Source organism: Sipha flava, unplaced genomic scaffold (assembly GCF_003268045.1).
Source record: "Sipha flava isolate LNK unplaced genomic scaffold, YSA_version1 216_pilon_pilon, whole genome shotgun sequence".
Taxonomy (NCBI): domain Eukaryota; kingdom Metazoa; phylum Arthropoda; class Insecta; order Hemiptera; family Aphididae; genus Sipha; species Sipha flava.
In genome coordinates, this window is record NW_020272841.1 from 85308 (window position 1) to 100867 (window position 15560).

Genomic DNA, 15560 nt, shown 5'->3' on the forward strand with positions numbered 1-15560 from the left:
TAGCAATTTATTAATTTTTTTTAACAATATTAGTAATTTATATTAAAAATAGTATTTTAATTTCGTAATATTGAAGTAATTTGTTTTATTTTGTTAATGAATTTTGTTCGATTAAGTATAGTACTCAATTGTAAGATAAAAACATTTTTTCCACAAATCTGTTTAGTGTATTAATATAACATTGTATTAATGTATTTTATAACAAATTTAATTATGTATTTCAAATAAAATTACTGTTAACGACCAAGATTGATTATCGCGTGAAAGGAAGGAATGATTATATTATATTGAAGTAAATAAACTCCCACGTTTAGACGTGCTTAAAAAGTTATTTTATTTAAAATAAAAATTGTAACAACTAACATGAGTCGCTTATTTGTTAATTTTAAAATGTGTACCCTACCTGGGCCTTCAGGTTCTCAGTCCACCCATACCAGGGGCACTAACGAATCTTCCTACGCTAATGATTCTTGTATAATAAAAACTTTTAAATAATACAGGATTACTAAATTAATAATTACTTAGCCAAATTACTCTATTTTATTCACTTAAAAATAAATATTTAGAATTCATTTTTTCTTCTATATGAATTGCAACAAATAAGTTTCTTAAAACGAAAAATAATGAAGCAGCTACATAAATATTTGTTAAAAATCATTCGATATAATTAGTTTTAGAATAAGAAATTACTATAGGTGTGTATTATTAATTATTATACTTCTGTGTAGAAATAAAGTGTCTTATACGCCGATCAAATTTTACGTACAAACACGGATACACAACTTGAATTAAGTTAATACTGAATAAAATGTATATGCTCCCTATAGTGATCAAGTCACACAATTACTACAGAAAACCCCTTTTATTGGTTAGTCTTCTGTCTTATATACCTAGCTTAACCTAGTTATACATATTATTGTATACATGCTAATTTGAATATAGTATAACAAAATATTGTTTTGCATTTATCTTTTTATACACTAAAATGTTATGGTAACCTATTTTCTATTGTGACATGAATGTATGTTTATTTTAATTTGTTTAATATTTCCTTTGACCTGAATTATGAAGTTGAATTGTCTAATACTACAACAATATACGTATAGCGTTATATTTTGGAAAATTATTTTATAAGTTATCACGAGGTTACCATATACGATCACAGGACACGCATCGTTCAGCATTATACTTAGATGAAATTTGGACGAAGTGTATTGCATGAATTATTCAAATATGTATTCTGAATAAAATCAATAAGTGTTATTGTTCATTTCCAAATAGTGAATCAATTATCCGTGTGACGAATGTGAACAAGTTAATAAACGATACACTATACATACCAAAATATATATTGATTTGATTTCGTTGTTAGTTCTTTTGTATCTCAAAATAATTATTTGATTAGTTCATGGGTTAGTATTTTATTTAAGTTTTGCTTGATTATTTTTAGTAAAAAAAATGTTTTTTCTTTTAAATATCTACGGCATGTTACTTTTTATTGATAATTACTTTTCATTTTTTGCATTTTTATGAATAATTACGTTTAATGTCAAGTATACAATGTTTTTATAATCGAATTGTATTCCATTTCTTTATGTAAATTATTATGAAAATAGGATTATGACTTTATCTGAATTTACTCGATTAAGTATAGTATTTAATTGTAAGAAAAAAACATTTATCCACATATCTGTTTAGTGTATTGATATGACATTGTATTAATGTATTTTATAACAAATATAATTACTGTTAACGACCAAAATCGATTATCGCGTGAAAGGAAGTGAAGGAATGATTATATTATATTTATTATATTAAAGTAAATAAACTCCCATGTTTAGACGTAGTGTTAACTCCTGCACGAGCTTTATTGAATGTAGAATCAATTAAAAGTAATAATAATAATGAAAATTATAAAAAATATATATAATATCAATAAATTAGTCACATATGTCATATAATATGTGTATAATATTATGTAATTCATATGTTTGAACTACAACAACACGAACTTTTATTAAATTAAAATTTATGAAAAGCAATAAAAATAATAATAATGTGTAATATTTATAAATTAGTTATTTTGTCATATAATGGTTACGGTTATGAATTTTACGTGTTGTACGTTTATAAACACATATATTTTACAATCGGGTGAAGTCGGTTAATTTAGTTATTTATATTATATTTATATAGTATATGTTATATGATTAACAATGGTTGTTTTTGAAACACGCACTTATGAGTTTAAAAATACAGTAGGTATTAAAATATTTGATATTAATTGTATAATATTTAAATTTAAATTTGAGAAATTATCCAGGTTAACAAGAAGTTAGTTAATATTATGTAGATAATTATTATTAAATTTTTTCTAATTATTTAATTTGTATAGTTACAAATAACATGAAAATAAAACTTGAACTTTATATTAATATAAAGTGTGAGTTTTTACTATTTCAAAACGTTATACATAATTAATAAGTACCTAATTAAAATTATTATTGAATTTATGTTTGTACTTGTATGCCGATGTATCTCTGAATAATTATAAAAGTTAATAATGCTTTGCATATGTGTACATCAGGTACAATATATATTATTATTTATTTTAGTTATATATATTATAAATAATTAAAATAGTTTTAAATGATAATATTTATTAAAAAATATATTTGAATATGATAAATAATAATATGATAATAATGTAATATAATAATAATATGTTATACAATACGTATCAATACGTGATTATTTAAACAATACACTATTTTATTTTTAAATTATATGATATGAACCATCACTTGATAAAAATCGTAAAGTTATTGCTAAACGCACTGCCTCAGAAATACTTTCACGAAAATTAGTGTTTTATTTTGTGATTTTTGGGTCAATTAAATTAATTAGATTCTATTAATTAATTTATTCTAATTAATTCTATCTAATTCTAATAACATAAACAACTAAAAAGTAAGGTATAATATCTATTATACATTTTTATGTGTATATATATGCACATTTAGCAATGTTTTATACTACTATCAATTATGTTCTAGTTAATATAACTATTTATATATATTTATTTACAAATTTAATTATATAAGAACAAATATAGTTTCTGAATAATAAATACAACAAACAATCAGTGTAGGGTAGTAATGTAACAGAAAATAACATCATTACTTTTATAGTAATACGCTACATAATTTCATTACAGTTTTTACTGTTTATCAAAAATGTAATGTAAATTATTTTAGATAAGTCATTGCTTTAACATAACGCATTACAAGTACGTATCTACAATCTAAAATATTTTTCAACAAAAATTTATTGATACAATAATATACTATATACAATATTATATTTATAAATAGATAGATAAAAGATTATACTGAGACTATACATAATGTTTTGATAAGTTCGATTTTTTTTTTAACAGCTTATTGCATTTGGAACATTGATAATGAATGTATGGTTTATGTGTACGCTCATGTAAATCAAATAGCTCTTGAGAACTAAATTGTTTTGTGCAGAATGGACAACAGTACTGTAAAGCTCTTCATTCTTCAGGCTTATTAATATGATTTAACACATTACCTATAGTGATTGGACGTTGATGTCCGCGTTCATGTATAACTAATTGATCTTCATAAGTAAAGCGGTTTGAACAGTATCGACAAGGATACGGTGTAGCGGCTACGAATTCTTCATACTTTCTTAAATAAAGACTCCACTTATCATCAGATGAATCAGATGAATCATCAGCATCATCAGTCACTAGTACTTTTTTGTAATGCTGTGGTAGACTTAGCTCATAACGAATACAATTTGAAAAATCAGTCTGATCATGACGTTTTATTAGATGTTTCCTTAAAGTGCTAAATAATAAACAATTTTTTTCACATATATTGCACCTGAATCTTCGTCTATCAGTGTGTGATTCCCAATGTTTAAATAATTTTAATTCTTTTTTGAATAGCTTTTTGCAATTGGGACATTCATAACGAATATACGGTTCATGTGCGCGCTCATGTAGATCCAATTGTTGTTGAGAACTAAATCTTCCTTCTGTACAGTATTGACAACCATACCGTAAAGGTTCTGATTCGGCAGGATTACTATAATTATTCAACTCATTATCTGTAGGTGTTAAAATTGGTAAATCTATATTTACATAAATGGATTCCATTGCAGCAAATTAATTATTATTGTTACTATGTGTTGTAATGATTTGGTATATTTAGCACAAAACGACAATAACTCCAAAAACTAATTTGATTATGACGTTTTTTTAATATATATTCCCTTAAAATGATTAATAATAAAAATTACATGTGACTCTCAAAGCTTAAATATAAATATGTCTATTGTCAACTCCTTATTGTATTTGTGACGTTAATAATGAATGTTAGATGTGAGATTCATGTGTCCACTCATATCAATTTAACTGTTGATGTGAAATAAATCATTTTAAATTTGACATGTTCATCACCATCAAACTCTTGGACCTGAAAAAATATTATTAGATAATGTCTTAATTATTATTTATAATCAATTGTTTTATTTTATTTTCTGTGGTATTATTTTTAATCAAATTTCACGTTTAGTTAATTCCAAATAGAGTAATTGTTTGTATAATAAGTAGTTCAGTAAATATCAAACAATTAAACAATTCTATACTTTCAGAATAAAATAATTAAAATCTCAATGATTTGTACACTAAGTAATTGAAGTAAAATACTGTTAAGTAAATAGTAAAATAATCCTTAATGTACCAACTAGACAATATTTCTTATCTTTTACTCTTTATTTCGTAATGATCGGAATAATAATTTCTATTAAAAATCATATGCACAAAACACAGAAAAAATACAAGATAATACCAATATAATCATCGATGTACTCAGATCTATAACATACACTATGCTAAAACCATTACATTCTTAGTTTCACTCAGAATCTAAAACAAATGAAAATAATATAAGGGGACGAGGTTTGGGAAAAAACCAACCATAATTATTACTTTTATTAAATATTTTTTTTAACTTTTGTTTTACCTACTGAAATTAAAATTAAAAATTTCTATCTTTAACTGTATGTATTTAAGGCAGACCCATGTGCAAGAATAGTCTAAGGGAGGGTTCAAAATTATATATGTTAGGTTAAAAGTCAATAAAAAAAACACTCGTTTGGATATCCATGATCAGAAATATAAGGATCGAAAATTAATAAATGTTTGAACAACTTGAATAGCTGACTTGTCTGTGAAAATGTGTTCTATAGATGGCTGCATTTACAACAATAATCGTATAGTGAGCCGGTTTGATCAGACTGACTCGAAACGTTTTTACGACGAATCACCTTTTGTTGCAGTAATTACACGTTTGTTAATAGAAGTTTGAAGTAAAATAAAGAAAACACATTTTTTAAGTTATAAATATGATCTATATTACTGATGTGAATTATATTACTGAAATACAACGTAATGGTAGTCCGATAAGTTTATGTTGTAAGTTTAAGAGTATCGGTCTACTCATAAATTTGGTTACATTGTATCTGAATAAGTATTAGCATCACGTCCCTATTTATACACAGATAGTTAGACGTAATGCGTAAAAGTAGTTTAGAACAAGGAAAAGACTCAAGGCTTTTCGTTGATCTTTAAAAACAAAAAATAATATTAATCTTTCAAAAACTTATACTAAAAACAACTATTCCCGTTTAAATGGTTAGCTAATAACAAAAATAATATAAATATTCTTAATATCTAAAATACCTGTTTACCTTATTAGCTAATAACCCGTCTTCAAATATAAAAGTATTTTAATAGATAGTTGTTTTTGACAACGTCCAAGGAAAATAGGTTAAGGAAAAGACTACAAAGTAGTTTTAGCTATGTCGTAATGACTTCGGTTACTACAATCGATAGTAGGTGGAAAGTACTCACAAATTAAATAAAAAAAGGTGTTAAATCGAGAATATTGACACAGTTAAAACAAAAATAGACAATTTTTTATGAATTTTCAAGTCAGTTTAATTTTCATAGAACGAGGACTCGGTGTATTCTTAGTAAAAACGTGTATAAAAAGATTCTTAATGTGGGAGTTAAAATTCCCAAACCTTTCCCCCCCCCCCCTTTGCACACGGACCTCATTCAAGGTCTACTGTATAGTTAATATTTAAGTTATTAAACAATTTAAGTTAATTAAATGACAATATTTTACCTGATAAATGTAGAATATGATTGATTATTATCTAGTTTGCAGCCACTTTTTCACTACAAGATATGCTTGTTAATTGTTATTGTTTTCTTTAATCGATCCGCAATACATTTGTTGTTTATACAGCTGAAAAATAATGTGTAATTCAAACGGTGATAAATAGCTAAAAGGTTATTAGCCAATGTATAAATAACATTACATTTAGTTCGAACATTAAGTTTAGAAGTAATTTAAGTGTTAAATAATGGAAGTACTAGAAGAAATATTCAATAGACGGTCGATGGCTAGACAGAAAAAAACAACGGCAACGACGATGAGTGGGCAAATATGGAGACGCTCAAGTATGGCGTCAATACCTACTCAGTTGTTTTGATGGAGGGGGAGAGTATAATATGGGGATGATGCACATCTCCCAAAATTAATGTGGGCCAAACATCAATAGCGTCTCATTGCAGCTTGGCACACTAGCTACTTCGCGCGCTGCTCCTCACATCACACCATTATCAACTGTTATTTTCTAAAATAATCTGATTATGCGCGCGTGAATTTGAATTATACCTATATTAACAAATTATTATCCAATCTTTTACAACAGCACTATATTATAAACTGATGAAACATGTACACATTCGACATGTTTGAAATACAATAAGTGTAGAATTTGCATCCATACATGCTTGTACATGTGAGTTTATAAGATTAGATGACAATTCTAAAAAAAAAAAAAAATGTTTTTACAACACAAATATATCAGAACAAAAAAATTTTAATGGATACGTTTACAATTTATAGTCACCATAAAGTTCACAAAAATCAAACAATTATATACTAAACAGAAATTATTTTAAAATTAATATAACAATGAAATTTTGCAAAAAAAAACGTACTAAAACACAAATTAAAAAAAAAAATAGGTAAAGAAGTCAATTGTTTAAATATCAAAAATCATAACCAATGGTTATAACAAATTTGTTGTTACAACAATAGTTCACGCACTGATAATGGTATGATAATAGGAGTTGAGCGCGCAGCAGTCAATTTGGCAAGCTGCTATTTCAGCTTATTAGATGCTCGTCGAAATCTACCGTTTCTACCATTCCTATTTAAGGATGGCAAAAAATCGTTATCCATCGATACATCGCATAACCAGGGTCGGAACTAGGGGATGGAAAACAGGGATTCATCCCTGGGCGTAAAAGGCCGTAGAAGGTATAATTTTTGTAATTATCAACAACTAATTTGATATTTTTAAACTTTGTTAGATACTGTTCTTATGTTAAAACAAGTATGATTTTATATTAATTATTAGAAAACAATTCTCGAGAAGAGTATTTGATTTTTGGTCTATGATAGGGCGTAATTTCCACATTTTTTCCGGGCGTAAAAATTCCTAATTCCACCTCTGCGCATAACCTATATCGATACCACAATATATCTACCGCTATTTTATATCTTTACATTGATTTATATCGAAATTATCATACAATAGGGTACAAGGTACAAGGGTCTACGAAAAAAATGGATAATGATAATGATTAAAATTCTTCTATGACTTTATCACCCAATCGGCATTCTTATAATAGTTTTATAGTAGATATATATATTCCATGGATACCAATAACCGCTACAGTCACATATAATATACTATATACAGAGCTACACTTTAAGGGAGACAGGGGGACGGAGTATCCCAAATTTCAGAAATTTTAGCGTCCATCTACTATTATTACGTTATAATTATAACACTTAACAAGTTTTGGGGACGCTATTTTTTTTTTTTTTAAGTAAACACAGTCCCCTTTTTAATTTTGCCAATTCGAACCCTACTATATACCTCTACCGACTTTCGATTTAATCAATGAGGAACGTGGATTGTGTGGTGCAAATATGCAAAATGTAAACACTAAACATAACTATTACTATTAATCTATAACATCGCAGTTAATTTGTAAATGTGTATAAATATATCATCTCTTTGTTTCCCGACGATTTATCTTATTAAAATATCGAAAGACTCTATTATATCGAGTCAGTATATCGGTAAGGTCATATCGATATATCGTTTCCATCCCTGTTCCTATTACATTTAAAGCCGTACGTGTAGTAAATCCGTGTGTTCTTAAGTTCATCACCTAATCTAGCTGATTGATTAGAATTTAAGAACACCTATATGCGGCATTGCGTTGTAACAAATTGGTTAATACGTTTAATCGCCATCAACCACTATAATGTTATCATAATTCATAATATAAATTAGAGAGGAGAATTACGACTCACTTTAGTAAATCAATTCATTAAGTCAATTCATCAACTCACAATTGATAAGTCAAATCATATCTTAACCAAGTCACGGTTTGAACCTAAATCATAATGAATCGAATCAAATCGTTACACTAATGACAATACCACGTATCTGACATTTTACATAAAATGAGGTTTTGGTATCAAAATATTAGTTATCTCCTTACGCACAAAATTTACTTTCTGTACAATAACCTAAAATAAATTATTTCCCTTCCAAATTGGATATATTAATTAGTATTTTTATAAATTTATAATTTATTTTTTTATTATTTTTGCAACAATGTTAAAGCACTGCTCAAAAACACGTATCTCATAACAACTTTAAGAAATACCAAGTAACTACACTACATTTTAACAGCAATCAAATTTAAAGAGTTTTATTAAAAACAATGTTGATTAATCATAACTTAAATTTAAACTTGATAAAAATATGAGCAGTATAATATTTGTTAATATTTATTTAGTTTTTCACTCTCCTGGACAATTGGTGAAATTTAGATACGTGGTATTGTCATTAGTAGAGCCCGGATTTATATGCATTTGCATATTTTTACTAAGTGTATGCACGTCTATGGAGGTTTGAAATTTCCAGGATTCATATCACATCGAATTTAAACACCAAATTTTATACTGCATATTTTGCATATTTCAATGGTTATTGCATATTTGTTCATAAATGCATATAACATGCATATTTAATGATTTTTAATTAATTATCTATTTAATTTACAGTAAATTTTGTAATCTCCTCGAATAGAGCACGAATTAAGATGATAGGTATTAAGTTTCAAAATATTATTTTAAAAGATTTATATTTTTTTTTTTTAAGTTTTCTATTAGTTTTTTTACGGTAGGTAACTTCAAATAATCTAAAATATTTATAAAATCTAAAATATTTATTTTTAGTTATTGTTTTTATTTGTATTCTCGTTTTTTAGTTTCCTAAAAGTTTTAGATTGATTTAAATTATTTGAAATATAAATCATTGGATATTATCATTTTTTTTTGTTTTTGATAAAATAATTAGAATTTTATTTGGTATAAAAGTGTGGTTTTCAAAATAAAAAATCATATTTTATAAAGTGTAACATAATGCATATAATTTTATATTTAGCCATTTTTTCTTTGCATAATTGCATCATATTTGACACTTTATAAATGCATATAAATCTGGGCTCTAGTCATTAGTGTAACAAAATCTATTAAATTTTAAAATAACATATTTTTAGCTTATTTGTGATCATTTATTATCACAGTTATCACTTAATCAGTAATCATACCTAAATTAAGTTTTCAAGATTAATATTTAGTATTTACTAATTAATGGAAAAGATTGTTATTTAAGTATTAACATTTTAAATATTAATTCACATATAAACGCTGTTGACGGGTTCAGCCACTTTTGTAGGGGGGGGGGGGGAAGTTGAGAAGATAGGATACATTTGATCAGTTCCGTCTTTACTATATAGGCAAGTGGGTACGTGCCCAAAGCTCCCATATTGCTGAGGGCCCTGAATAATAGAAATTATAACTTTAAATTTATGATGTAACGCAGTGCTTCCCAAACTTTTTAGACACCCGGTGCCCTTTTTGACTTAAGGTTTTTTCAAGGCGCTCTTCTCTAAGTCATAGCATGACTAATCATAAGGAAAATGTTAGACCCGATAGTATTTCATGACAGCGCGGCGCCCTTATGTAGACATCGTGGCGCACACTTTGGGAACTTATGCTGTAACGTATTAATACGACAACTTATAAAAAAAACTTAGGTGAATAAGAATTAAATAATGAATGCTTAATTGTGTGAATTTACATTAAGTATCTTATTTCTTATCCCATTATTTCATTTTTTTTTTAGGTCAGCTAAGCTTTATGAACCCCTGCATACCCTAAGACGGCCCTGTATATAATGTTATTTAATTTATATCTGTAGCAACGATAAACCAAAGAGAGAGAATTGCTAGAATGGTCGCCAACATTCAGAATCGAAAAGCACCCAAAGAAGAATATAAATATATAATATATGAGCTTATAATGTAGCAGGGTATATTAGTTATAATTACAAATCATTATTATGTTGTTTGGTATACATGTATAATGATAAAACGTATCGATGGCAAAATTTACGTCCGTTTTATACGTGCGATAGGTCGGAAAATGCCAGTCGTCAACATGCCGTTAAACATTGTATAACGTAAAATGTTATTATTCGAAAGTTTAGTGTTTTAGTTGATTATTTAAAAAAAAAAACGTAAAGAAAATGTGGTACACCAAATTTATAAAGATAGGCTTGAATTTGGCAAATTTCATCATTTGTATGCACAATTACGCGCTGATGATAATTTATTTCATTCTTACATGCGAATGGTAACAAGTACATTTGATTACATAAAAGAGGTAATTGAACATGAATGTCATCACTACGCGATCTATAAATTTTTTATATCCCATTTTTTCCAAAGTAACGCTCTTCTTTGTACTTCAGAAATAAGATGATCCATTTTTTAAACGCAAAAAATACAAATTTTATGTAAATACGGGAATATTTATTTTAATTTACGTAACAATATTAAGTCTTGCCCGCAGAACGTTGCGTTGAAAAATAGAGCATGTTCCATTACGCTATGTCCTAACTGAATCCGTGCGTTGCGTGCGTTGCGTGTATTGCGGGCGATGCGTGCACGCAAATAAAACCAACTGCAACAAAGTACGAACATGTCCTAACTGGCCGTAACATGCGTGCGATGCGTTTTAACGCACCGCACAAAATAGAGCTTGTTCTATTTTCCAACGCAACGTTGTGCGTCAAGACACATTGTCAATTATTTAAATTTATTTTTTTTTGTATTTCAAAAATGGATGTTCTTATTTCCGAAGTACAAAAAAGATCAGTACTTTGGAATAAATGGGAACCAAAATTTAAAGATCGGGTAGTGGCAGACAGGCATTGGGATTCTGTATCCAAAGAACTTGGAATGTCAAGTAAGTTTAAAAGTTTAAAATTGTATACTGAATATACTAGCTAAAGAAATATATTATTATTACAATATTACAATATTATTATTTATTATATAATATATTAATATTTTATGGAATAATGTAATCAGTAATATAATACAAAAATAAAATAATGATAGTAATAATATAATTAGTTCCTATAAGCAATACAAATTGGACAATTTTTTTTTCAAAATAAAAAGTTTAACCGCCAAACTTTCGGATAGTACAATTTTTCGTTGTTCGGAGGTTAACGACATGTTAACAACTGAAAATAAAATGTACAACTGCCTGCAACTTCACAACCTCTTGTATGTTGCACGTCTGAATTCATCGACGTCAATTTTGCCAACAAAATGTTGCGTTGCGTGCGTTGCGTTGCGGGCGAACGTATAAACGCAACGCACGGATTCAGTAAGGACAAGGCGTTATGTGCGGTGCGATGAAACGTACCGCACGCGTCATACGACCAGTAAGGACATGTCCGTACTTTGCAGCAATTTGTTTTATCTGTGTGCACGCAATGCCCGCAACGCACGGATTCAGTTAGGACATAACGTTAATCTACGGTCAGACTAGACCCGGCATCGGCCGAAATAACGTTCAGTCGAATACGCACGAAAAAAATAAAAGTATAAAATTCAATTGTACATTACATCCGAGAAATTCGATCGTTTACAGCCGATGTCGGATAAAAACAAAATATTTTGTTTTTTTCGTCCGTATTCGGTCGATGCCGGGTCTAGACGGGTTTTTTTCGCGGTCCAAACGGACGGGCGTGTAAAGGGATTCGAGTCGTGAGAAACGAGTTACGTAGGGGCGAAAAATTCACTACGAAACAACAGTGTACGACCAACACATTTTTCGACCATTTCACCTCGGGGGACTGCGATACTAATAATTATTAATAATACGCAGTACGATTGCTTCCGCGTATAATTTTATTCATATTGTCTGGACATAATTACTGCACGAGGAACATGAATGTACAAATACAAACGATTATACGAATTTATGTTTATTAAATATAAATTAATACAATTTGTAATTGTAATTTGTAATTCATACAAGGTCGAAGACACGAATTATGAATGGAGGTAAATAAAACGCGTTGCGATCGCGCGTTATTCAAATCACCCGTGAGTTATAAAAAAAAGAAATGCATTGGAAAAATATTTGTTTTGTAGTTGAAAAACGTTCAAAATTAAACAAGCGCGTCTCATGGGCGAATGCGTGAATAAACCCATACAATTATTACAATACGTTTTAATTTGCAGCGATTAATCGCAGCATTCGAAACACGCAGTTAAGTTTCAAACATATAACCGGTTGATTTTATTATTGTAGGGTATAGTAACTTAAATATTGAAAGTCAAAATTTGATAAACGTTTTTACAGTTAATAATATTAAATATTATATTCTTACCTTATGATTTTAATCAATCTACTTCTGTGTCCGACGGATGTTCTTAATCGAATACCAGAATGTTAACGTTGTAAACTTTACGATTAAACAAAATTAAATACTAAGAATTTTTGCTGAAATAAAAATAGACGTGTCATTACGCTCATCAACGCAGCGATACGGCACGGCGATAACGCGTGTTAATACCCACGAAACAATATAAATAAAAATTGATGCCGGTTTGTATATTTTCGCAGTACGGAGTAAATGGGCAATGTATAGCGTTAAAACAAAATAAATCGTCTGGTAAATATTTGTTTCATTATATTTTTCCACCAATATCACATATGTCACAAGTAAACAGTTATCAATAATTAGTTAAATTAGTAGTTAAATTATGAAAATTACTTTATTATAATTTACAGAAAAATTATTTGAAAAATGAAGGCAATTTGAAAATATTTTAATTTATGTCAACTAAGTTTTTAATCATGACAAGCATTATATTATGATTCAGTTTGATAAAACAAGCATTAAAATATATTACATTATAACGTAAATGTAAATATATAATGTAAATGTAGGTACCTTCTTTCGTTCCCAAAAAATCAAAATGAGGTGCTAATGTCCACTTTTTATTGTTAGATGCCGCTGAACCCGTAGATGGTTTTCTTTTATTTCTGGCATAAGAATCTCTAATATTTTTCCATCTCTTTTTAGTTACATCCACTACAAAATATTAATTATTGTTATTTTCATAATATACTTTTTATATATATCTAATATAGACTACATTACCTGATTTTCCAAGTTTCAAAAATATGTCTTTCCAAATATTATCTTTTAATATTATATTTTTATAATTTTTATCTCCAATGTTGAAAAGAACCGGATTCTTTTGTACCTCTTAAATAAGAATTTCGTCGTTGGACGCAGAAAAAACCAAAGTAGACGCCATCATGCTAAAAATTCACAACGATCACTGTGAATGTCGCGGCGACTTGTCGCGCAGTACTGCTCCCGGAGCAGTAGTGTCGTCGGTCGTCGCGACCCAAAGTTCGGTTGTCGTGGTTTGTCGCGCGTTACAAACCAGTCTATATGATTTTCGAGTAAGCAGTTACTAACGACATGTCGCGTCTAGGAAACCGTACTTTAAGTCGTGTGAGCATTTCGTAACATTACACGGTATTATAATTACTAATTTCTTATCATAGTATATTACTTGATGTGTTACAATCTAAAACTTCGGAAACAGTAATGACCAATTATATTTGAAATTTTATGTTGAAATTGAAATAAATAAGGACTGGGTCCGGGGGACATTTTCGGGTAAGAATATTATTAGGCGACAAATGACCACTTCTTCCCCGTTAAACCCGCCACTGCGGAACACCGAAACAATCATCGTTTGTTACGGCGGGTTAAAGCGATGTTGATAAATTTCAACGGACACTGTCCGTTGTACGCGTTCATTCGAACGTGCACCGAGCACGGGCGCAACTAGCGCCCAAATATTGGGGGTGCTGAAATTACTGAAAATAAAATTACATGGTATTTTACTGTAATTATTATAGATTATATAGATCTGAAAAAAAAACCGGGTGTGCTAAAAACCCTATAGCGCCTATGGCACAGACATCAAAACCGTATCGGCGATCCGAATAATTTGGCGAACGGTACTCCGTTATCAACCGCTGAGTCGTTGGATAAAGTACTACTGTCCGGTGTCGAGTGTGCGAACGAACGAACGTTCGAAGAATCATTTGTGTCGTTTCACTCGTCACTCGTTGTTCCCAGTCATAGACGTGCGCAGACCTCTTTCAGGGTATGGAAAAGGCTGCCACTGCCTATCTCCCCCCCCCCCCCCTAAAACTGAAAGTTAATTTAAGCGTTCGAAATTCTGGTCTTAATAACTATTTAATTTTTTTTACCCGAAAAAAGTGACTGAATAACCATTTCTTAATCGTTATAACTGTCTTCATAATTAAAAATTAAAATAAATTACGAAAAAAAAATTTAAATACATAACACTTGAAATGGTTTGAGTAATACGTTTAAATAGAGTAAATAAATAAAATCGTAATTATATACTTAAATGAAAAACAAAATAAATTTGATAAATAATCAAAATTAATCATAAAACGATTCTGCGTACAGTGAAGTTAATAAATCACCGTTGTTTTCGGGATTTTAATTTGTAGCTATTTCTTGTTCTGTGGTTGATATCTATTTAATCTCGCTTGAATTATTGTACTTCTTAATTTCATTAACACATTAAATCGTTATTATAGTATATGATTTGTGATTCAAAAATAAATTAAACTGTCTGGGACTGAATATGAAAATATAATTAGAATCATAATGTAATACTAAATCACATAATATACATAAAACCAAATTTGTCATAATTTTTATTTATTTTTTGTAATTTTAGAAAGAAGGCTCTATGTTTAGGGTATGCAGTTGCATAACCCTGCATATCCCCTGCACACGCCTATGTTCCCAGTGTCGTATTTTGAGCCCCGGCGCAAAAAAAAAACAAACAAAAAAAAATTGGCGTCCCTCTAAGAAGCCTACCCACGGAAAGTATGGGAGATAGATCCTCATGAACCTTTTAGATATTCTAAAATCAA

General features: G+C 28.8%; 1 protein-coding gene across 6 annotated transcripts; it reads right to left on the minus strand.

Annotated features, from left to right (window-relative positions):
• Positions 1–3362: 3362 nt before the first annotated feature.
• Positions 3363–14456, minus strand: LOC112682952 (zinc finger protein 25-like). Of its 6 annotated transcripts, XM_025553743.1 has the most exons (5): positions 13726–14456; positions 13516–13656; positions 12949–13061; positions 6225–6347; positions 3363–4508 (listed from the first exon to the last, which is right to left on the minus strand). In XM_025553743.1, exon 5 carries the CDS (start codon positions 4187–4189, stop codon positions 3560–3562), a length of 630 nt encoding a protein of 209 aa, XP_025409528.1. In that variant the 5' UTR covers positions 4190–4508; positions 6225–6347; positions 12949–13061; positions 13516–13656; positions 13726–14456; the 3' UTR covers positions 3363–3559. The 6 variants fall into 6 exon arrangements, with proteins under 6 accessions (XP_025409528.1, XP_025409531.1, XP_025409530.1 ...); XM_025553746.1 differs by lacking the exon at positions 12949–13061; XM_025553745.1 differs by lacking the exons at positions 13516–13656; positions 13726–14456 and adding an exon at positions 8499–8581 and having other exon boundaries at positions 12949–13327.
• Between the last annotated feature and the right edge of the window lie 1104 nt (positions 14457–15560).

What these genes read in the sequence shown, in the direction of transcription:
- LOC112682952 (XM_025553746.1), bottom strand. Translation starts at nt 4,189, where the DNA reads ATGGAATCCATTTATGTAAATATAGATTTACCAATTTTAACACCTACA.